The following is a 26,244-nucleotide window of genomic DNA, read 5'->3' on the forward strand; positions in this document are numbered from 1 at the left end:
TTACTTCTACTCTGTTTGTTTAGGTAAGATTAGTAATGTTAAATCCCAACAACATCCTGAAAGAGGCTGCAAGTTGCAGATGAACAATGTAGAGTGTTTGACATAAAAGCGATCCAGTGAATGATATTCATGTTGAACATAGCAAAATGCTACATAAACTATTACCATGAGCAGCACTGAAAAAAGCTACAGAAACAGCATAAGCCACCATCATTCAAGGGGTTAGTTTAGACCCACACAAATAGACAGCAATGTTTGTATTGGCCACCTACATAAATACAAGGAGCCAGACGTCACAGAAGTATCGGGGGCAATATGCACAATTTGCACAAGTGTCTTCTAGAAGTAGTGCATTTTGTTTGTCAATATTTAAAAGTTTCAGATGCATTTTCAATACTAGTTTATTTATGTGCACGGTTGGTTTATTTTTATGAAGTGCTCTTCCATATTATGCACTTTTAAAATTAATGTTATGTTCTGTTGTAAGTATATAAATTCAAAAACATTAGGCTGAACAGAAAAACATGACACAATATGTGCATGAAATTATTTGTATAAAATGTTAAAATTACGGTTATTATTTTGTATAGGGTTGATTCCTGCATTGCACCAAATGTTTCGGGAAAGGCTCAGGGTTCAGTAAAACATGGATGAATGGCCGCTACTGTCTTTTTTTTTTTTCTTCTTCTTCTTTTGTCTGTAGTACTTTAAGATAGATAGACAGATATTAGGGAGCTATGCTTGCCAAAAATCACCCAAAGGCCCGCACTATGCTACAGCCGCTTTGCGTCTCTGCTGCTCGCGTTGTGTAAAGGAGACACGGTCGCTCTTCCGAAACCCCCTTTTAAACAGTGATACAAAAAGTTTTTTTCTTTAACTCCTCTTTGCTCGATCAGCTGCTGGATTGCTGCTGCTGCCATGCCGCGTGATCTGCATCTAACGCAGCACCTCCCCCGGACATCCTTTGCTCCTGTTGGGGGTCCCGCTCCTGAGGTGCGCCCCTATGAAGAGGAAGATTTTCTATTATTTTAATTGAGAGATGGAACTGTCCCCTCCAGCTACACACGGAGCTCGATTCACTCCTGAAAGAGACTCATGTTTGTTTGAAGTGTTTGAATAACGTTTCTGCCTCTAACATCTCCTGTGTATATGTGCAATTCTGTGACCCAAGCGTTAGAGCAAATGTGGATTTCACTTTCACCAAACAACAAATCTTTTATTTGTATTTGATACGCCTCTTCATTGGGAAGAAACACTACTTTTCCTTGATGGCAACACGAATTAGACGATCTACAAGTCTCTGACATAAAGTTTAAATCCGAACAATATATTCGATCTTTTTTCGCTGTTCTGTTATTTCACCGAGTAATAATTTCCGTTTGTTTGCGCAAATGCGATCTTTACTATCCGCATGTGTATCACGCCAACGTTTTTGAATTCTTTACAACATTCTACTTTGTCATCTACTCTTTTTCTTTTATTTCCGGCCCCAGGTGTAGTTAAATCTCTTGGCACAAAGTCTCTCTCGCGGGACGTGAAAGTGTCTCTCTGAGAAAGTCACATCTCGTCTCAAGATTTTTTTTATACAATAGAGAGGTAATCTGATATATAAACGTGTAAGTGTGTGTGTCTGTCTATCCAGCCCGGAAGTGAGAGGTGGAGTTGGGGTAAGGGCTCCACCTCTGAGGATACCGTACGTAAGCGAGGCCAACACGTCGGCAAAGCGAAACCTCCAAAGAAAGAGTCACTTGCTTAGCGGCTAATACAGAAGCGAGGCAAGCACATCGGCAAAACGGTGTCCCTTTTACTTTTCCTCCTGTCACTAATACACAAGTGAGGTAAGCCCGCTAGAAAAAGGAAACTTCCGAAGAAAGACAGTCGCATAGCCACTAATGCACAAACGATGCAAACATGTCGGCAACACGAAACCTCCTAGGAGAGAGACGCCCAGAGTAGTTTCTTTCAATTACCTGACATCTCTACATTTCAGTTTTTTTTCCTGACAATTTCAATAGTTTCTAGGACCCCGTGCTGGCTTACACAGCTAGTGTGTGTATATGTGTGTATGTGTATATATATATATAATATATATATATATATATATATATATATATATATATATATATACACACACACAGTGCATCCGGAAAGTATTCACAGCGCATCACTTTTTCCACATTTTGTTGTGTTACAGCCTTATTCCAGAATGGATTAAATTCATTTTTTTCCACAGAATTCTACACACAACACCCCATAATGACAATGTGAAAAAAGTTTACTTGAGGTTTTTGCAAATTTATTAAAAATAAAAAAACTGAGAAATCCCACGTACATAAGTATTCACAGCCTTTGCTCAATACTTTGTTGATGCACCTTTGGCAGCAATTACAGCCTTAAGTCTTTTTGAATATGATACCACAAGCTTGGCACACCTATCCTTGGCCAGTTTCGCCCATTCCTCTTTGCAGCACCTCTCAAGCTCCATCAGGTTGGATGGGAAGCGTTGGTGCACAGCCATTTTAAGATCTCTCCAGAGATGTTCAATCGGATTCAAGTCTGGACTCTGGCTGGGCCACTCAAGGACATTCACAGAGTTGTCCTGAAGCCACTCCTTTGATATCTTGGCTGTGTGCTTAGGGTCGTTGTCCTGCTGAAAGATGAACCGTCGCCCCAGTCTGAGGTCAAGAGCGCTCTGGAGCAGGTTTTCATCCTGGATGTCTCTGTACATTGCTGCAGTCATCTTTCCCTTTATCCTGACTAGTCTCCCAGTTCCTGCCGCTGAAAAACATCCACCATGCTTCACTGTAGGGATGGTGCCAGGTTTCCTCCAAACGTGACGCCTGGCATTCACACCTAAGAGTTCAATCTTTGTCTCATCAGGCCAGAGAATTTTCTTTCTCATGGTCTGAGAGTCCTTCAGGTGCCTTTTGGCAAACTCCAGGCGGGCTGCCATGTGCCTTTTACTAAGGAGTGGCTTCCATCTGGCCACTCTACCATACAGGCCTGATTGGTGGATTGCTGCAGAGATGGCTGTCCTTCTGGAAAGTTCTCCTCTCTCCACAGAGGACCTCTGGAGCTCTGACAGAGTGACCATCGGGTTCTTGGTCACCTCCCTGACTAAGGCTCTTCTCCCCCGATCGCTCAGTTTAGATAGCCGGCCAGCTCTAGGAAGAGTCCTGGTGGTTTCGAACTTCTTCCACTTACGGATGATGGAGGCCACTGTGCTCGTTGGGACCTTCAAAGCAGCAGAAATTGTTCTGTAACCTTCCCCAGATTTGTGCCTCGAGACAATCCTGTCTCGGAGGTCTACAGACAATTTCTTTGACTTCATGCTTGGTTTGTGCTCTGACATGAACTGTCAACTGTGGGACCTTATATAGACAGGTGTGTGCCTTTCCAAATCATGTCCAATCAACTGAATTTACCACAGGTAAACTCCAATTAAGCTGCAGAAACATCTCAAGGATGATCAGGGGAAACAGGATGCACCTGAGTTCAATTTTGAGCTTCATGGCAAAGGCTGTGAATACTTATGTACATGTGCTTTCTCAATTTTTTTATTTTTAATAAATTTGCAAAAATCTCAAGTAAACTTTTTTCACGTTGTCATTATGGGGTGTTGTGTGTAGAATTCTGAGGAAAAAAATGAATTTAATCCATTTTGGAATAAGGCTGTAACATAACAAAATGTGGAAAAAGTGATGCGCTGTGAATACTTTCCAGATTGACTTTATATAGATATATATATATATATATATATATATATATATATATATATATATATATATATATATATATATATAATATATCCATGACTTTACTAGAGTATTATAGACAACTGTAGTGTGTATGTTGTGTGAGTATTTCCCCCCGAGAATAATAGGGAGATAACAGAAAATGCATGATGTTTCATATTAGGTACTAAAGTGTCTTAGTGGAGGGCTGAACAAACTGTGACTACAGCACTTCCCTCTTTTGTACACTTCAGCTGTACTGCATTTAGAAAATAAATTGGCCTCTTTGAACAGGCAGTTCATGCTTTTCTATTTGCTTGAGAGGTCTATTTTAATAAATGTATTGGCAAAAATAATATTGTCTATGAACAGCTTTTAAAGTGTAAGTAACTGTACCAAACATTACAAATTTGAACATTAAGTTTATTTACTAGCATGACACATAGTCTCCATGATTCTGACGTCTTCTTTGCCACAAAACAAATTTTAAGATTCTCCAGCATTAATTTGGGTCATACTCTTTTCTTTAAAATAGAGAAGGAAACAAAAAGTAAATGTTGGTGGTAGATTCACTGTTGTTTCTTATTTCTTCTTAGTGCTAAATGTGGAGGGGGCACCTTTGTAGTAAATTGTCTTGCATTTTCTTAATGATTTCCTCATTGTAGCCATGTCCTGTTGAGGCTGCAGGTGCCGGGGAGTTCAGCTTGGATTTAAGCAGGAAACAGATGCTGCCAGATAATGCACTCGAGTGAAAACGGCTCTGCAGAGAGAACATGGGTTATGTGTTATCAGCACAAAACATGTTGTCTCTCAAGAAGTTTCCTTTGTGTCACTGATCCACTTTTTTTAATAAACCCATGGGCTGTCATTCTTTTAACCTTATAGTGTTAGAGCAGAAAAGTATGCATCATGTATTTGAAAACCAGGAACATGAGGAAATTTTCAGTTAATACTGTACATTTTTTTAGGTAATAGTTTTGTCAGTCATGGTGTTCAATAGTGCAAGATGACTTTGCAGTTGAGTGTAGACTGTTAGTTTCACTTGTATAGAGAAATAGTTTCTTTTTTGTTTTGTGCACTCCTCCACCATAGCCTATCGTTTATGGAGGAGGAGTGAAAGCTTTAGATTCGTCAAAAATTTCAATCTCCAGTTTGTGACGGATCTCAACGTATAAGGGTCCCCTGATATTGAAAACAATGATATCTCGATGATGGGTGTGTGTCTGTCTGTGTATGTGTGTGTCTGAGTGTCACAGTTGCTTGAGGATGGTCTAGAAATGAATTTGACACTTGAAACTTAAGCCTGTTATGAGATGACGATGTGCTGATTAGTTTTTGAGCCAAATCGTGCAAGAGAAAGAGGCACTCTATTACCATAATTCTGTAATTAATTATGACTTCTTCTCATCATTTGCTGCTGTAATGACCTATTTTATGACCAGAAAGATCAGCATCAGAGCAGTAAGTAATGACTGAAATGTTAGAGAATAGTTCAGGTAACTTGGTTACTAGGGCACAAAGCCTACTGACACTCATGTCCAAATTTCGTTTTTTTTGTTTTAAATTCCCTGATTTTCAGCAGTTTACACATTCCTATACACATGCATACTGACCCTGTATCATCTCTAATTTCCAAGTTGAAGGAGATACCAAACTTGACTACAGTAGAGATGTCCCTTTGCTTGTGTTTTAATAATGCACACACACATTGTACACTTAATTGTATTTGAGTACTCAGCCAATATATTATGCTGGCTTTTTTCCACTGTCTACAGGGATATTTCATACTCTGCAGATTGTAGCTAGTGCCCTTGGATCAGGGTTCTGCTACTTACAAATCCAGTATTGTTTTTACTAGATATAGTCTGAGTACCTGCTGTTGACCTAATGACTGACTAGACTTTGTGGCTGATGAAGAACTGATTTACAACACATAAGTGATAAATTATACAGTGTGGACAACATTCTGAATTGGCACAGCATTAGAACAGAGGTATCAAGGTGTAAAACTTTAGCTCCTACATAACCTGGCTTAATATATTTAATTATCCTCTGCTGCTAAGCAAACCACACAAATAAAGTGGTGATGTCTAATGGATGATCAGATTGTGATTGTTTATGTGGCAAAATCCTCAATAACAATTAAAAAAAATCAAGCTGTCCACTGTAATGTACCTGTTGGGTGAAAAGCAGGATTGAGGACATGGATCATAGGCATGTTGTGTTTACCAGTGACCTGGATTCTTGTTCAGTGTTGCATTCCCAGTGCACAAGAGGGAGACCTCCCTGGTTATGTGGATGAGCTCCTGCTTGGGTCAATAAGTAAATATCCTTATTCTTCTGAAGCTCTAATATCATTTTCTGGGTATTCTTATCTGTAGTAACAAGTCTTTTATTGACAGAGATAGAATTGTAGCTTTGTTCATTTGGAATGTAAAAAGGCCATGTAAAGATCTAAAGCTGTACCTAACTTGAAGTTTAGTTACTGGGTTGTGGGAATTTGTACAGAAGATGACCTAATTTTGTGCAGAATTTCACCAGTTCCATAGCTCTCCTGTGGCATATCATTCTCTCAAAATGTGCTGCCAGCATAGAAGATACTTTAAGGCTGAGGTGATTTACTTTGCTGGCCCCGTGTAGTTAAATGCAAAGTTTAGGCACATCTGGCCAAATTACATATTTTGTTGACATTTTTTCATTTGATCAAACACATTATAACTGTACATTAACATTTTCATAAAAATGCCATTGATTTGTTTGTTTTCTGTTCATGTTCTATTGATTTTTTAAAAAAAAAAATATTTCTAACAACAAAATATGTATTCAGGTCAGTGATGTCCAAACTTTTTGCATGTAACTGTATTACTGCCTTCTTTAAACTTTGTGGTATTTAGTTCATAGACGTCTCTGGATCTTTAGAAGCCACTAAATCCGGGGTGGGCAAATTCATTCCTGGAGGGCCGCAGTGGCTGCAGGTTTTTGTTCCAACCCAGTTGCTTAATAAGAAGCACTTATTGCTCTAGAAACACTTCTGCTTCATTTTAGTTATCTCCCTCGTTAAGATTATGAACCCTTATTGCTTATTTAAGTCTTAAACAGCTGCATTCTTGGTTTTTAATTACTCCTTATTAGCAATAAGATGCAAATGACAAAAGAAACCAGCAGTTATCCATTTTGCTTGTTACCCTTTACACCTGTGTGTATTTATCGTGCACTATTTGGTTTAATTAAATACTTGGAAGGAAAGAGAAGAGAAAAAAGTGAAGGACTGAGAATTACCCATCCGTTTTACACTTCAAAGTATTTGGATGATATCCTTAGAATGGAAAAAAAAATCTAGGATATGAGAATGACTTGACATAGCAGAGTTAAAGCACTAACAAGCCATGAAATGTAATTATTGGCAAGGATTGTTTTCTAATTAAGCAACTGGGTTGGAACAAAAACCCGCAGCCACTGCGGCCCTCCAGGAATGAATTTGCCCACCCCTGCACTAAATAGACAATGTGTACACACTATTTGGAAAACTATGCTTTAAATACGGACATTCGGTAACACACAACTTTTTAATGTACAAATTACAAACTTGTCAAAAGTAACCTTCCCCACTTTCTTTCAGTATCAATGCCTGATAATTGTACTAGCTGGCAACGATGAAGACATAGACATTATTTTGAGATTGTCTCATTTTAATTCAAGATGTGCATCCTTTAGTAATCTTTACTTAAAATCTCAGATAGGGATTGAAATTCGGCTACTGAGAAGATACAATCTTCTGCAGTCTGTGCAATGTATGGCGTAGTTCATCTTATAATTGTACATCTGTCACACCTATTGTCACTCCATATGCATTTGTTATTTTGTTGACACTGACTGAACTCCATACACAGAGTGGAATAAAACAATCCTTTACTATATCTAACACTAGATGGGAGATGTCCTCTTTTCTGAAGTCTCCTCCAGTCATGGTTGGGTGCTTGCTTCTTTCCTCTTTGGGTGTCGAGCTTTAATTCTATATGTCACCTAACCTCTCCATGGGCCTCAGGTGCTTTTGCTCCCTGGTACATTGTTTTGTTTTGAATCCAGTAGTGTTTGCGTCTTTGATTTTTAAAAAATATTTTTATTTGTAATTTTCAAGGCATACTTTTGTTGCTTATGTGAGCAGGGCTGAAGCAACAACAAAATTCATCCTTCTCCAGCAATGTGATTATTATGATCCAAAAAGTGAGATATGTCAAGCTTTTACTTATTTTTAAGATGCCGCAGTGTATCATGTCTATCACTACAGTCAATATCCTACTAAATTCCAAATTACTTCACCAAAAAAAAAAAAAAAAAAAAATCACATCACAATCTCCAATGATACAGAAATTACTGTACTGTTATCATAAAGTAATGCATATATGTTAATATTTAAATTAATTCATTTGTGAAGCCTTACCAGCCCTGAGGCTCTCTTCTCTCCCAGAGGCTCTCTTTTAATGTCAGTCATGTGTCACATGACAGGAAGTGATATAATAATAATAATAATAATTCATTACATTTATATAGCGCTTTTCTCAGTACTCAATGTGGCCTCCATGTTCTGACCTTATCGGTCAAAGCAATCTTAAGCTGTCCTGTGGGTTCCTCATAAGGGCATGTTCATTTTGAAATGTTTCTGGTTGCCTTCTAGAACAAGGGAAGAACGAGCTTTAAGGCACCTGGAGTTCTTTGTCTTGTGGCTTTCCTTGAGCTCCTGGATTCCACTTCACAGGGCGGTGGACTGGCTTTAATATTACCGTATATGCTCACATATAAGTCGGGTCCTGAAACCCAAAAAATTGATCATAAAATCAGACCCTGACTTACTGTATATGCCCGTTCAAAAATGCAACACAATTATTTTTTTTTTTTTACATCTTCTTGCCTCCTCCAATCGTGTACCAGTTTCTCAGACGCATTGAATTTTGTTGCAGCAGTTCAGTTATCAATTTCTTTCGTTACTTCAATGATGTTTAATATAAAACCAGCTTCATATTTTCTTTTGATCTAACGCTCCATTGTAGATAAGGGATGCTCTTAGGATAAAGGTGTATGAGGGTGTGAGATACAAAAAACACAAATCTATGAAAATGTCGCTTTGGAGTAGTTCAGGTATTACCGTGTGGTCACATAGGCACAATAGAGTGAAAGAGAGGTTAGGAGCACACGCTGCTGATACAGTGCATTGCTGCACCCACATAGAAAAAAAAGGCAGTGTGCTCCGTGGTTACTCTCTCAGGTGGGTGTTAGCATATCATAATCCCTTGTACCAATAGTGTGAGTTTTCCGCATTTGACTTATACAAGCAACATTATAAAATACCAGAAATTATACTGTAAAAGCAAGTCCCGACTTATCCGCGAGTATATACGGTACATATATTAAGATTCCATTGTTCAGCACTGGAATTGTTGGAGAGCTGCTGGTAAATAATGCATTTCTGTTTAATCATGGTAATAATAATGTTGTTAGTTTTATGGTTGGTGACTTACTAACAATTGTGGCACCCGGCTGGGGTTCATGCCCGGCCGGGATGCCCAGGAGGACCGGAGGAGGGCTTGTGCCTCCTCCAGAACACGAGGGGGCAACCGCCTTGGTTGCTTTGGGGGCCACGGGTACAGAGCTTGGAAGCTCAACCCTGTAGGGGCCCGTGGTCACCGCCAGGGGGCGCCCTGATGCCTTGGGATCCCTGGACCTCAGCACTTCCACCACACCCGGAAGTGCTGAGGGGAAGAGGAGCAGGGACACCCAGAGTCCTTCTGGTTGCGCAGCCGGCACTTCCACCACACAAGGGAGTGTCGACGGAAGAGTGTCGGGAAGCACCTGGAGCCCATCCGGGGGTGTATAAAAGGGGCCTCCTCCCTCCATTCAATGGCAAGAGTCAGGTGGAAGTGGACGAAGCTCAGTGGAGAGGAGTGGAGGCGGACCAGAGACTGTGAAGGCATTGTGTTGTGTGGCCAGGACTGAAGGGGTGATTGGTGCTGCGGCATTGGGTATTGTGCACTTCAAACTTGTAAATATTGTAAATAAATGTGTGTGTGGTGAAACCATCATGTGTACCTGTCTGTGTCCGGGCTGTTCCCCACACAATGTTGTTCTGTTATAAATCTTTTGTATGTACTGTATAATCTTGTACACTTATAAAACTGATGTACGTTTTCTGTTGCCTGCTGCAAAGTTCTGTTGTACAACTTCACATCGCAAAGTCACATTTTTTAGAGGTTGCACTGTAGTGTCCAGGAGACCCTTGTACTTTACCAAGTAGGGCAAAACTCTCTCTCCCTGAAAACCCCCCAACCCACCCACACCCATACCGTATTAGGTATCCCTGTCCATTGTCCCTTCAGAAGTCCACAATACTTCTAAAACTTGCCACTCTCCCTTTCACCTGCACATGTGTGTTGCATGGATTGGTCTTATTTTTTTTGGACTTTCTTGTCATCCTCCCCTTAACACCTTGCCCACCGGGCTTCTTATTAAATGTGTGTCTGTGTATGTATTTGTATGTGCTGTATGCGTTCATTTGCAGCTACCTGATTGGCTGTTTGGAAGAGCAGGTGGACCTGATAAATAGGTCATTAATTGTGTATATACATACTGTATGATGATTATGTACAATGATTTTTTTCAGTGCATTGATAATTAAGTGACTGCAGCCTTTCAAAAATATCCCTGCATACATGCAAGTTTTCATAGAGTTCTTCATTAAGTTTCTTACATGGAATAAAAAGAAACAAAATGGAAGCTATACAAGAGGCTCAGTGAAGAAAACTGGTTAATAACCAGCAGAAAGAATTATTCCGGTGTAGATTTAAAGAGGTTTTTATTCATTTGAATAATCAGTTTTTCTTACTTGTTTGCCTTTTCTTTTTTTCCCTTCAGCCCTTGTCCAGAGCAGGGAATGGGAGACGAGTTCAACCTTATGGATCATTCAGACTTATACATCCTGGACTTCAGTGAGTAAACTTTTCTTTCTTCACAACTGCTTTCAAACCCTTTAATTTTATCTGTGCTGCCCTTTGATTAAGATTAAAGTGGTCTTTCCAGTTAATTTTGTTAAGATTACCCTATCCCATTATACAACTTTTCCAATCAATTTCACTGGATGATGTTAGGTAATTGAGAATAGTTACTGTGCGCTACCGTTATGGTCAGTTGTAGTCTGACATACCCAACGACTCAGTCGCAATGGTCTAAAACTCCCCCTGGCAAAACCAAACAGGTTTGATTTTGTCTTTAGCCATAGGGGCGGGCTCTGTGTGCATGAGACCTGACAGCCAATGAGCATTGAGCCGGAGGTACAATAATGAGCATGGGTGTCTAATGTCACAACAGAATGGAAAGAAAAAAAAAATACAGATATTGCAGTTGAACTCATTATCCTTTGTAAAGCATTTGTACAGCAATGGCTTTGACAGGCAGCACGTTATTGCCTGTCAGAAAAAAGGGCTTTGGAAATGTGAAACTGTACTGAAAAATCTGCATTCATTCATGTAATTTGTTATGTCCTGCAATTTCTATCAGACATACCTGAGTGACAAAATTAGCAGCTGTAGTCATCAAGTTTGACTTCCCCTCTGACTGTGTAATGTGCCACTGGCTTTACCTTAAATTTCAATGCTAATTGATCCTGGCTAGTGTTGATTAGTGAAAATCACAAAAGCTTTTCTCACAGCGAATATGCCATGATTTTATTCGCTGAGTATTTTCCTGGAAATTTGCCCTCTGGCCAGCTTGAGCAAACAGTTTCTTCTACAGCACCCCATGATGCTTTGTGAAGCTTTCTGTGCCACAGCTGGTGACATCACAGAGCTGTAACATGTATACTGTAAAATTGTTAAAAAGCTGCTTTGGCCATGCATGATGTCCCCACCCAAAAAAAAAAAACGTGAAAAAATGTTCTTATGATAGGTACATTAGGTGGCCACAATAAGAATATTATGATACTGCCACTGGATATATAACACTGAAGCACCGCATGGCTAATTATGCATGCAAATTACCCACATTCCCTGCTACAATCTCAAAACAAGCCTTAAGGGAAAAGAGAAAGAAAACAAGTGTGACCCTGTGAAATTATAATAGTAACAAAAGATTTATTACTGCTTACAAGGTGTTTCTATCCTCTTCATGGAATAAAAAAGTGCAAAGCATGTTCACAAAAATCAGAAACAATAAACACCTGCATTAACACCCAGAACATTTTCCCTAATCTGAAAGAAAGGGTTTAATTTACTTATGTTTGGCAATTAGAGTAATTCAATTTTTCAGCTAAAACCAAAGAGTTCAATAAGCACTCTTACTTTAAAATATTTAGTTATATAATACAATAATTTCATCACAAAACACCATTCTAAACTATCAAGGAAATAATGGACAGTTAATTAATGCGGCCAGGTATCAGATTTTTTATAATTTTTCATACAAGACAACCAATACCAAATATAAACTAAAAACTACCGGTATATTATAACCATATATTTTTAAATGCTTTGCAGTATATTAAGTAAAGGAATTCCATTATAAAATCTGTTATATTTTTTTTATCTCATTTTTTTGTAGTTAAGTTTGAAATAGGTAAGAGGAGAATGTGCCATGTGGAACAATCCCATCAGTCCCTCAGGGGTCTGTTCTTGGACCACCTCTTTTTCTATTTTATATTGCTGACATTAATTTTGGTGTAGTTGCTGGCATGGCTTGGTGTGGTTTAGTAATTAAGGCTTTAGACCTCATAACCCTGTGGTTGTGGGTTTAAGTCTTGCTACTGACACTGTGTGTCCATGAGCAGCTCAGTTCATCAGAGAGGTTGAGTCACATAAGGATATTGAGGAAAGGTGTAGGAGGAACACTGAGAGTCACCTTCAAAGATGGAATGTATTTGCAAGAATACAAATTATGTTTTCATAGCAGGTCATGGGGGGCCCATCTACCATTGGTGATAGTCAAAAAGCAGACCGGAACCAAGTAGCGTGTCTTTAAATGACAGGGTCTAAAAAGAAGGCTTTACAGGAATGAGATAGTGAGAAAGCACTGGCCAGCAAGTTTTGAAACACATAATTATACAGAAGAAAGGTGTAGGACAAAGACAAGAGATATCAAATGTTTTAAAACTGATTCTGCTATCTGTATTCAACTGGTAACATAGTTTCTGTTTAAATCGCCAGAAAAGGAGCAGATCAGTGACATCACAGGTCTAGTATTAACGCTGGGGCAAGAACTTAAAGTCCAAAAAATTAACCCAGTAGTTAGGGGGTGAGCTGGCTATCAGCTAATCAGCAGCATTTCATCAGCAGTCCTGGCTCGTAGAACATTTTTAATTGACATGTTACAAGTAATAATAACAATAATTTTTTACATTTGTATAGCTTTTTTCTCCCTATAAGTAATGGTGTCCTTACTTTTTGACGTATGGCTGCTGCATGTTAGCTTAGTTTATGTTAAATAAATAATGGAAAATAAAATTTGTTGTTTGTCACAAAAGGTCCAATTTAGGTGATTATGAGATTTGTCTTCATCATACAAATAAACATATCTACAGATGTGCTTTAGAGTAACCACGTGTCATCTCAACTTTGCACCCCTTCTATTATAACAGCCAACCCATTCTTGGTTAAACATTCCAGAAAGTTTTTTTTTTTCCATTTGAACTGTTCAAATATCCTTCTTATACTGTGATTGAATCCTGGACTACAACATTATTCATAATGCCTTTTACAAATACTTACACTTTCTGCTCTTGTGATGCATTATTACATCCATCACTACCAAGTTTGTGGGGCTGCCACAGAAAGTCCCTCTAGATCTGTGGGCATCTTCTCACCTCATCTCAGGACAATTGGAATAAAAGTGGTAGAACTGGGGACATGGCACCGGTGGTTTGGGCCGTACCTGTCCCGATCTCAACTTGAAAGTACATAATTTGTTGCAGTCATATCAACAATAAATATTATTGAAATACTATTTTGCACCATATTTCGTAGTGTTCACACTAAGTCTGTTTTTTGTTTAACAAGTATGTTTAAAATCTAAATGGCTTAACTGCTGGCAGGTGTTGTGTGCTCATTGAAGTCAAATTCCACTTCTTCCATATTTCCGGTTTCCAAAATGGTTTGTGATTTATTTATATTGTAGAGCTTAGAGTGTGCCTATGTTAGAGAGATAAATAATTCTGAGTATTTTCATTTTAATCTTATTTAAAACAGGTCCGAGCCTGAAAACGTTATGTAAAATAGCTGTCATCCAGCATAACTTGGAGCAGACTGGCCTTCCTCATGACATTAGGTAAGTGGAGATTCATGGCTGATGCCACTGGAGATAATAAAAGGTAACCACAGTGTTATTATTCAGTATCAAAAGGTTGAAAAGTTGTCACACTTTGCAAAATACGGAATCCATGGCTCATATTAAGATGAGTAATCATTTTGCCCTGTCATCCATAAAATTTGAGATATTCCTTACAGAGAAAATGTACAAAATACTCATAAAGCTTTGTTTTTCAGCAGTATTTGAACATGTAGCCATCAAAAAATAAGGTTTTGTTTTCTATTGATACGTATTTTCAACAGACATATCCATTAAAGTAACCTAAATATCCAAATATAAAGCTAAAACAGCACACTTCAGCATGTATAAAAGCATTTGTCAGACGTCCTTTCTCAGTCGTACTTTTGCCCGGACAAAAAATCCTACAGAAATCCAAGCTGGGCTGTAATGTGTGTGCTAACACAATTGTATTCATTTTAAAATTTTCCAGAACCTTAGAATTATTAATACAACATTTAAACTGGGATAATGATAAAATGTGCCAGTTCATATATTTCATTGAAGGGATTTTAGATCACAAAAGACATGCTGGTCTACATTAGTTTGTTAAAAGTATGACGTAATGAAAATTTTAAATATTTATGCAGTATAAACAAACAAATATACATTAACAGGTAAGAATGATGGTTTATTTTAAATAACAAAACGTATAAATAACAAATAAACGTATTTGCCCTTAATAACCTGCAACTCTTCTTGTTTCAGCCTTAAGCTTTTTCACCCTGTAGTATATAATGGGGTCAGCGTCCAGTTAACTCCTACCAGCTACATTACTTGTCCCCCTAACCTGTCTCTGAGGGCACCCCACTCCTTTTAACCTCTTGGCCACTGTGCACACAGTGAGCTTGAAGGGAGTCTGAAACAAGATACAGAGATAACAATCTGAGTCTTGATCTTTAACCTCTCATCAGGTCACCACTAGTCCTCGTCAGCAGCCAGCTTCTGGTTATCAGATTACAGCAACTTAGTGTTAAAGCTTTCCAGAAATGTTTTGGGGAACAGAGGGGGGTGGCAAAGTGCCTTCTCTGTCACAGTGTGCTATTAAATATTCAGTGGGCACCACTCAGCGACTTCCTCACGTTGTTTTTCTTCTTTAGTGCTCCTGCCTTTCAGTTGTTTATAAAACTGCAGGACACGATATTAAACTACATTCTTGTTTATCGTGGCGCCGGAGAATGGCAGTGTTGTTGCATGTTGGTCAAGTATGCAAGTAAGAATTTCACTGTACTCTGTATGGGTAATAATACTATGACTATATTTAAAATAGATATATTCTTTTATTCATATGTATATTTAGGTCAAGTCATTTTCCAACCTGCTTAATCAAGTCTAGGTTTGGGGCTGGAGCCTAACTCAGCTAGCATAGGGCTCAATTCAGGAACAAACTCTTCACAGGGCACCAGTCCATTGCAAAACACACACACACACCCAAGCCAATTTAGTGCCACTAATTCATCTAACCTGCATGTCTTTGAACAGCGGAAGGAAACTGAAGAACCTGCAGAAACCCACGCAGAGAAGGTGAAAACATGCAAACTCCATGCAGGGAGAACTTGAACCCTGGTCTCCTAACGGCAAGACATCCGTGCCACCACATGAATATACAATAAAGTATGAATAATGAATATAGGATCAGGGTAGTTGCTGTACATTTCTGTGAAGTTTTATACTTTTATCATATAAGATTTAAGAGTGTTACATGTTTGTTTTTTTGTTTGTTTTTTTGTACATTCTGCCGCCCAATAGGTATTTGTACAACTGGCTGGAAGGTGCTTGACTGTGCACACAGCTCTCAATGAGGAGTGTTGAATTTAGTTTTTGCTTTTTTCTTCGATATGTGCCACTCTGAGACAGTTGGCCTAAACCAGCAAAGACTTCAGATTTGCCCATCAAAGAAAAAGGATGCCATTTTATGTTAAAAGCAAAGAAAGCTATTGCACAGAATTGCACATTTGAAACTACTGCACAGTAACTACATAGAGCAAAGGTAATAATTTGGAATCTGATGAAATAAAAAACAAAAAACATACACAGGTACACTTAGCAGTCATCAATTGAGAAGAACAACTGCAGTTTATGATTAACAAAAATTTAAGAAACATTTTAGACCATAAAGCACAGTAGGAAAATTGGTCAACAACACCACATATAAAAAGGCCACATTACACTTTGCTAAAGTTCAAATTTGGACAGGTAAACGCAGGAGCAGTGCCGCGGACAAATGAGACAATAGTAATTCTCTACACAGTGATCTCTAAGTGAAAGTGTGAAACAACAATGAAATGCAGATGACCCAAAGCAAACCTCTTCATCTGCCAAACATAGCAGGCCTAGTATCACAGACACGTACAGCCATCTCTCACTCACCTTTATTTATTTTGGCTCTAATGACTGACTCCACAAACCTTTTGTCAGACTATCTGCAAGAAAATGATTCCCATCTCATTAGCCGGTGGTTCAGAAAGGCTCAAGGCTCACTGCCATTTCTGCAGAAGATTACATTATTGAACACAGCTCGCTAACTTACTCTGATTCAAAATGTAAAGAGTAATGTGGTGATGTCAACAGGCTTGAGGTAATGATTGCAACCAAATACTGAATTTTATATTCATGTAAGTTCATTTATGTCAATAGCTGTTAAACGGAAAACAAAAAGTCATCTTACTCAGAATGGTGGTTATCAACCTGTGTTACATGAGGGAAAACAGAAAGAAAAAAGTCAGGTATGGCAAGTGGGAATGAAGGCAGAGAGACACAGCACCTCAATCCCAATGCATTTTCATGGTAAAGATGCATTACATTATCATCTCAGAAATAAAATATACCTGATTTCTGCTTGCTTTGAGAGTGCACTAATGTGACCAGTAACCTGCCAGTTGCAGTCATTTTGACTTGTTGTGTCAAAACAGGTTATGTCTTTGAATGAGGGAGTTGAAATGATGGCCAGAGTACCATACATTACCCTGATAAATGAATGAGTGGAGGCTTCTCACTCATTCTCTGATTGTAAAGAACTTGGCTACAGTTGGACATCCAACCACCCGCCCATTTTATAGCCAGGTTATCTGATTCAGATTGACATGTACAGTAATGTTTTAATGGAAATGTAGGTGGTGAGACTGTGAACACAAAGTAAACACTACATTTAAGTGATTCAGTGTTTTTGGGAAATCAAAATAATGTTATAACATGTAAAATGTGCCAAACGTATTGAAAGCACAAATGACACGTTTCGATGGTATGGGAGCAAAACGGGTACAGCCCTTCAGTCAGAGTAATTATTCAGTGGCAAATTCTGTACATGTCCAGCACAAGTCTAAACAAAGCCTGATCAGTTATGTGAGTTAGCCTGAAAACAAAAGAATTTTGTTACAGGAATTCTTAAATAATAATCTTAAATCGACAAGTTCGATTTAACAATAATAATACATTTTATTCACAATGGTAGCATCAAAGTTGTGACAAATCTAAAAATGAGAGTAAGACTTGGAAAATAAAAGCATCAGGAGTTTGTGACATTTGAAATATGAGTTAATTTATACTAGCTAATGTCTCCTTCATATTCTGATGTAGTCTCACAACAGAAAATGTCAGAAACCTATCAAGCGAGTTCCTGACATACAGTACCTCATTATATAAAGTGTGCTGTTAGAAATGCAGCTTTAAAGAATTTGTGTAAATGAAAATGTTCTGAATTGTTTTGGTATTCACAAATTCACATGGCAATGGTATAATGTTTGAATTTTTTAATATGGGTTTTATGCAGATATATTCTTTAGTTAAAAGACAGAAACTGAAAGTGAATAAATTTAGCATATGGACATGGTGTACTAAACCGTGTAGTCCACAGTGATCATATCATCTACTACATATTATAAAGCCTAATGTATGTAAATGTCCACCGGATTAGTTTGCATGCATTCTTCAGGGATTACACTGGGACACACTTGAAGCTGGTTAGCAGTAATATTCAAAAATATGTCTTTGCACTGAGAGCTTGTAGATAACAAGCTATAGGTGGAGTGGTGGCTCTGAGGCTAGGGATATGCACTGGCAATCGGAAGGTTTCCGGTTCGAATCCCGTAAATGCCAATAGGGACCCTGCTCTGTTGGGCCCTTGAGCAAGGCCCTTAACCTGCAATTGCTGAGCGCTTTGAGTAGTGAGAAAAGCACTCTATAAATGCAAAGAATTATAATAATTATTAATATAGAAAATGTTGCCAAGGAGTGTAGATGAAACTTCAAATTCAACTAAAATAAATTTCAAAGCTACTTTTCATAATTTGTGAACTATTTTGTATTTTATTTAAGAAGAGGATAAGAAGCACTGTGGGTAGTTGTACCACCTTGCAGATCCAGCATTCTTTGTTAGAAGACTATGCCTAGTTGTTAAGTATGTTGAATCTAAATGTTGTGCCCATGTGTGTCAGTTTTCCTCCCAGAGTTGTACAGGCTCTGTAAAGTGGTATCTCCAAATTGGCCCCTTCTGTTAGCATTTGTGTCCCGAAATGCAGTGGCTTTCTATCTGGGGGTTGTTTCCTACTTTGTGCCTGATGCTCTCTGAAAAGGTATCTGCTCCTTTTTACCCTGAGCTGTATTGCGCTTTTTCAAGAATATTATGTTCCTTTTTTTTTTTTAATTATTGTAATTATTCCGTACAAATAGATCGATTTTTACAAAAAATAGGATTGAAAAACAAATCAAACCCCACCCCTGAGAAGGAGAGCATGGCCAAAGGAGTAATACTTAAGGCTTGTAAACATGCCTAAATTATTGAGTTTAATGGGGCAAAAAAGATAAATGGAGAAGGAAAAGAAATGCGGAAATAATTATTTCTTCTTATTCTAAAATATTATTGATTAGATCCTGCCAGGTTTTGAAAAATTTCTACACAGATCCTCTAACTGAGAATTTGATTTTTTTCCAATTTCAAATAATATAAAACATCGGTTTCCCACTGACTTATTAAAGGAGAGTTAGGATTCTTCCAATTTAACAAGATCAGTCTGCGTGCCAAAAGTGTAGTGAATGCAATTACACTTTGCTTGTCCTTCTCCACTTCAAATCCATCTGGAAGAACACCAAACACAGCTATTAATGGGTTAGGAGGGATTGTGACTCCAAGGCTGTCTGAAAGGCACTTAAAACTTTTGGTCCAAAATGATGTTAATTTGGTACATGCCCAAAACATGTGACTCATTGAGGCAGGAGCTTGGTTGTAGCATTCGCAGGTTGGATCTTGCCCTGGAAACATTTTGGACAGTTTTAAGCGAGACAGATGAGCTCGATATATAATTTTGAGTTGAATAATTCTATGCTATGCTTTGCGCATATGGAGCTCGAGTGAATTCTCTGCATTGCTACCTTCCACTCCTTTTCTGATATATTAATTAAGAGATCTTTTTCCCATTGTCCTCTTGGATCTTTGAAAGGAAGGGACTCTAATAAAATTTTATATATTGCAGAAATGGTGTCTAAGTCCTTGAAATTGAGCAGTATTTTTCCCAGCCTGGTGGCGGGTACGAGATGAGGACAATCGGGCAGGTTCTGTGTAACAAAGTTTCTAATTTGAAGATAGTGAAAGAAATGTGTAGCTGGAAGGTTAAATTTGTAATGTAATTGCTCAAAGGATGCAAAGATATTGTCTATATAAATATCTCTGAGCAATTTAATCCCATATTATGTACATTTTTGATACCAACTTCAAGCTGTAAATCATTTAAAATATAAGTATGTGCAGAAAGCACCTTGACGTAACTCGGCAACAAAACGGTTGTATCAGTGACCATATGGCCAACCCTTGTTAACACACACTTAACTGCATGATGAAGAGTAGACGGGAAAGAAGGGTATCCAAGAGTAGCTTGTTTTAGTAAGTTAGGCATGGCTTTAATCTGCTGAAGTGTTTGGGCGTAACGCTTCACATCTCATCAAAATCGGTTAACCCAAGTACTTCTCAGGATTAACTGTATTTACATAGAATACCAAGCCAGAAAGATGCACAGAGTTACAGTGCATGTTTTACTTTACGTTATCAGAAAACAATCTTTGGGAATTAAAAAAAAAAAAAAAAACAAAAGGCCATGAACACAAAGAATAAAAAAATACTGTGTATGTGTTACAGCTGGAATATTGTTCTTACTGTTAATAAACAAAGAATTTAAAAGGGTGTTTCTTTTTGAGATGTTTGTTGTCCTGTTTTAAAGGATATTACCTGAACAAAGCACATAATATATTTTTGAAATTTAAATGTAGAAAACTAGGGGGCTTTGCCCTCTGCTCGCTTCGCTTGTCAACCTCCCAGGCCTGCGCTACGTGCTAGCCTCTTTGCGGTCCTGACACTCGCGTAATGGGATGCAGATGTACAATTTAAATAGATTGTTATCATGGGAATTGTTACATATGCATAATAGAAGTAACTATTTTACATTACAGTGAGTAATTAACCATAGTAAAAAATAGTAAAACGTAATAATTTGAAAGTAAATTGTGTTTCATGTTGCGTTAGAGTTATTCATTGCGTAATAGGATTTTGTTTTGTCTGGCTTTGAAATTAACATGCAAGTAGTTTTTAAACTTACACTTGTACTATAAAACTTCAGTAAAAACAAACATTTGAATTAAATTTTCATCAATATTGCATTGAATTTTGATTCTGTGTTTTGACTTTCATCGTGACAACGCAACATATAACTACCTGTGACTGAATTTCGTTTGTTTCTCTCTAATGAATAAAACAATTTTTTTGAATGTTTATCTCTGAGATTTGTTAGTCTTTGCCGAAGCTATTCTAACGGGAAACTGTTAACGTTTTAATGTGAATGGCATATCAAAATCTTCTTTGTTGTCTAATGTTATCCGTGGAAGATGTACTACATAACTTTTCTTGCATACATCCTTTTTTCTACAATAATTCATGTGGTGGAACACTGAATGGTTACACGGTCACCACCAACTGTTTCAGAATAGTCTGTTGATACACATTTAACCAATTTTCTGTGTAACCAATCGACAATTTTTGCGTAAATTTGTTTGACTTCATTGTTTCTTAGTGCTAGGATTGCCCATGTACTAATTTCTTCTGTTAATAACCCTTCGTGATGAAATTCTTCAGTAAGATTTGGACATAATGTGTCTTCTTTAATTGGGAACTTAAAGTGAGGAAAACGTTAAAATTTATAAGATCTGAGAGCGCAGGAAGTGTGTCTGACAAAAGCATTCTCACAAACGAGAGGTGAGGGTACCGTGTGCGTGGTTGAATATGGTTGAGAGGAGGGCATGACTTGAAAAAATCTCATGGCCAAAGTCTTGTCTTGCGGGACTTGAAAAAATCTCTTGAAAAAAGTCTCATCTCAGGATTTTTTTATATAATAGACCTAACTTGATATTTTTGTCATTTTGTTTAGGTGGGAGTTGACTGCCATGACAACCAATAGCAACATCAGCCGACCGATCTTTTCCTCTCATGGATAACTCAAGAATATGCAGTTGTTATTCTCAAAGTGGCACACATCAGAGGTGTATACGAGGCTTTTTTTTTTTTTTTTTTTTTTAACTAAATATTGGATCGATTGTACTACATGTTAAAGAAGTATTGTTTTTGAAATTCTATGTAAAAAAAAAAAAACAAATATACCTAAAAGGTTTCTGTTATTTCATTTACAATTCGTTAATTACGACAAATCAAAGCATTTTTGGTATATAAATATTTCACACTACTGTAGCATGTATGGAAGTAATTTAAGAGGTGTCACATTGTTCATTTCATATTAGAAAAAATGTTTTTCTTAAACTGTTAACGTTCCCAGAGATGACTTTCAACCTCCCCATGTTTTTTTTTTTTTCCCCTTCTGCATTTACTTGCGTTCAGAGTTAAATAATGTGTAAACCAGTACTTCAGTGTACTAAGGTAGATCTGGCGTACATTTGATAAAATTTAGAAATGTTTAGATGGAGAAGTTCTGATCACTGTTGCCTTTGTAATGATGTGTTCCAGTAATGCATACACAATGCCTACATATTGTTTTACATACAGCCAATATTCTATATATGTGAACATAACAAAATGTTTGATTCACAATTTGTAACTTGCTCTTGGATGTACAGTTTAAAATGACAAAACATATTGACTAATTTAAGCAATTTTGTTTGAAATTCCTTTAAGGCAGAGCAGTATTGAGAGTAAAAGAGTTTCTTCATTCAGTGGAATATTTTTGCTTTAGCTAAAATGAACAAAACACATATTTCTGCCAAATGGTTAAATATTTTGTATGCTTTTGTTAATTACTTACTTCAGGCATTCAGAGCAAAGTACTGGCCGTGCACTAAAATGTCAGCATCTATGCATGTGGCACATGTTGAAGTGACCAGTCTGCCTTGGATACACCTAGCTAATGTTTTTTAATGCAAAATGAAAAAAAAATGTTATTTGAATTTGTATTATTTTTTTTCTCCCTCTATTATCTACAGTATTTGACAGTGAAATGCAGTACATTATTACATTTTTGTAAAAGAAAAAAAATACAAAATGAATGTGAATTTCACTGCAAGAAATACATTTTATAACAATTTTGAATTTCTATTGAACTAATGCAGTGTTCCTATTTGTATTATGCAGTAAATGGTTTGTTTCCTGAGTTTACGTACATTTTGGCCATGGACAGTCTGTTACTGGACATTTGCTTGATAGTTTTACCAAAGGGACGAATAGCTCAACTTGCCTAATTCCTATCTGCATATGTGCTGTTCATGTTCTGCAGACCCTGGTGAGTTTAATAGTATATCTGGTGGGCCCCAGTGTTGAGACTTTAATATTCCTGCCAAATTTCAGCTTCAAGTTTACAAACATTGTCTGATGAAAGTCTTGAAGCAAATGCTGTTACCTGACCTATTTGTAAACAGAGGCCCTTTTGTATAATGAAAGAATGCAATTTTATTTGACTGCAGCAATAGTTAATCAATTACTGTGGCCTTTTATTTTTAGAGCAATAAAAAAAAAATACTGGAAATGTATCCAAACTCAGCCAGATCATTTGCAGCTCCTTGTCTTGCTAATAGAATGCACATAAAGAGGCTGGTGCCATTCACAACACAAAGAATTGGTCTACAAACGAGGAGCACTGCTTAATTTATTATTGTCTCGCGATATCCACCAATCTTTCTAATTTATCTGTTTAAAATGTTCATATTGTATTTACTGGATTATTTCTATTAAAAATGATTTTCATTGTCAAGTTTTATGCCATGACTCTGTTGTATATCTGTATTCACGGTATTGATTAGTTGTTTTGCATTGGCCTTGTGCACCTGTATCTGCCATACCGATCTGAATGTTGCCCGTGTCAGTAGTCTAGTGGAATTTAATGGTGCATTGTTTATTCTTTAAACAAATCTTGAAAAAGTATCTCACAAGGTGATGTGAATAAGAGAAAGCGGGACAAAGCCAAATTTTATGTGCCTTTTTTGATGATGTATTTCAGATATACTTTTTACCATTAAAAACAATGTGTGATCATTTACCTATAACAAATACTCTTTTCTCCAAAGTCAATGTACAGTAGGTTAAAATGTCTGTAATCCTCTATTTTGTTTGCGAATAACTGGTCTGTTCCTGACATGTTCACTTTTTGTGATTTTTTTATTTTTTTGTATTTTTTAAGATTCTGTCTGGCAGTTTGAGTGTATCATTATACTTATAGTGTATGACACATCAAACGTATAGAGGAAAATTGTATGGCTGCAGGTACTGCACGTGTATTTCAAAAACATTGAGATTCTTCTGAACCCATTTGAGAATTTTAGTCTTTTCCTTCATTAATATATTATATTTTGACTATATAGACATGCAAGTACTTTTAAGCATTAGTAAGCTGGTTTTCATAGTCAGTTTTAACAGGTCAGCGGTACAGAAAAATCTTTTTGACTTCAGAAATGTCACCTTTATCACAAAGATGATATGAATAGAAAAGTGTTACAAACTATGACGCAAAGATTTTTGAAAACTGTTTTGGTTTGCAGTGGTTTGTGTGTACTAATAAGAAAGAACAAAAGAAGAGTAAGAGTAATGAGCCAGAGAGAGAGCGTGAGCACCATCATGGTGAAACTACAGCTTCAGTGGACCAGAGCTGAATCTACAAGTGGTATAACGTCTTAGCCTTGAAACTGTGAAGAAATGCATTGTAAAGCATAAGTTTGGTGTTTTTCAAGTCAAAATTATTTCTTCACCATACGAGGGGGAGTCAAGCTAAAGTTAGAAAATGGGATTTATTAGAAAATGGAAGAAACCTTAACAAAACTGATCATGTCATTTCTCAGTGTAGTGTTTCCAGCCCTCTCATTGCACTTGCTCCACCTGCCTGGAAGTGCCAGATTCCAGCAGAATAAAAGGTGTTGTCAGCCACAACAGAAACGAGCAAGTAACATACCCTCACTTCTACAAAACAGGACCAAGAATCTGATATAAAATTAAAGGCACGTTTTCTTAAATCACAATCTTTGCTGCTTCAAAGTGGACATATCTGGTAAGTTTTCAGGCTTTTTTTTTATCACGTTTGGATCTGCCGTTCCATAGAACTCCATTGTAAATTGCTAGAAAAGACAAAATTATTCTTTACATTTATAAAAAACGCTTCAATTTGGAATACAGTCGTATATGACAAAGTTACATATGCCATGATGGTGAACTTTTTCTTTTTCTTTAAAGTCTCCCTAGCCAGTGTACCAGTCAGGTCTAGGCATAGAAGTTAATCTGCGCAAAAGTTCACTGAGATGGAGAAGAAAGGCAAGGGATTGACAGAGAGCCAGAGTGGGCTTATTGACACGGACCCTGACAAAGAAGGTAAGCCACCCCACCAGATAGAGACAAAGACCTGTTGGGGAAGGGCCACTGGGATCACAGCTCTTGGTTGATTTGTCATTTTCTTTTTTGATTGTGTTCTTTCTGTCTATATATATATATATATATATATATATATATATATATAATATATATATATATATATTCTTGATCTCTTTCCATTGCTTGAGATTTGCAGAGATAAAGGAGGTACTTTCTTAACATATGATGACTACTTTAACTACCATACTAAGTTAGAAGTATGTTTAAAGTAGAATTTCAAATGTTGTTGAACTTGTACTCATTTTTACTTTCTTGTATACGAAGAATAGGGAAGGTATTATAACTGTCCAAAAATTCGACCTCGAGATTTTGATGAATCTCAACGTTTTAGACCTCCCTGAGTCCGAAAATACCATTTTTGGAATTATGTCTGTGTGTGTGTCTCTGTGTATATGTAAATATGATAACTTGAGTACGCTTTCACTTTGGTCAAATCAAATTTTGCATAGAAGTATTAGGTACAAAACGTAGATTTCTATCAACTTCTGGGCTATTTCCGCTAACCGGAAATGGTACTTTACCTTTTAATCATGCAGCTGCAGAGTCTGATTTATTCAACTTTACTTTTATATTAATTGTTCAATATATTATTGATTTGATTTGTTGTTGAAGGTTCTTTAATGTACATAATATAAAAATATAATCATTCCCTTTGGTTTACTCCTCAAATATCCATCCCCATATCTGAGTATTCGAGAACGTCTAGGGGCAACCACTCTCGATTTTATATTGGATGATCTCACTGTTCCTCTGTTGTGTGATTATAATATTTACTGTACATTATGGCTGTGCTCTGCATTCACTACTTCAGCCTCACCTTTATGTTAGTCACGAGAGACGCACAAATTGAAGAAACAAGAAGCTGCTTTAAAAAGAACAAACTGATTAGTTCACTACAGTAGATCTGTTTTTTTATCTCTTATTTACCCAATGCTTGGAAATGTGATAACTGAGCTGACTCCACGGAGTCCACCACTTTAAAAACGGTTCCACTTACTGTATTGAGCCAAATGTTTAGGAAGCAAAATTTTTAATGTGTGTTACAAGTTGCTCATTTTGGTTTCTGTCATGAATGAATGGACATTGTCTGCTCAAAGGAACATTTAACCATTTTCCACAATAGAAGAACGGAGAAAACATTTACTGTGCTATTGTGATTCAATTAAAAAAATAGGTACATTTTTCTTTTAACTATTAAAGCATTTGTTTTTGGTGAAAGATACCTGAAATGTTGTTGAGTGGCATCTCTTAATTTTCATTGTGTGA

The 26,244-nt window shown here is 37.2% G+C and overlaps 1 protein-coding gene across 6 annotated transcripts in view; it reads left to right on the forward strand.

Moving 5' to 3' along the window:
* The window catches only part of klhdc3 (kelch domain containing 3), a 112,320-nt gene extending 89,006 nt beyond the window's left edge, over nt 1-23,314 (forward strand). For all 6 annotated transcript variants that reach the window (XM_051919220.1, XM_051919217.1, XM_028820524.2 and 3 more), the window contains exons 9-11: nt 10,641-10,714; nt 13,961-14,039; nt 21,488-23,314. In XM_051919220.1, coding sequence (XP_051775180.1) covers nt 10,641-10,714; nt 13,961-14,039; nt 21,488-21,554 — 220 coding nt within the window. In that variant the 3' untranslated portion in view covers nt 21,555-23,314. The remainder of the gene's footprint in view (nt 1-10,640; nt 10,715-13,960; nt 14,040-21,487) is intronic.
* The last annotated feature ends 2,930 nt before the right edge of the window (nt 23,315-26,244 follow it).

Source organism: Erpetoichthys calabaricus, chromosome 15, assembly GCF_900747795.2.
Source record: "Erpetoichthys calabaricus chromosome 15, fErpCal1.3, whole genome shotgun sequence".
NCBI lineage: Eukaryota > Metazoa > Chordata > Cladistia > Polypteriformes > Polypteridae > Erpetoichthys > Erpetoichthys calabaricus.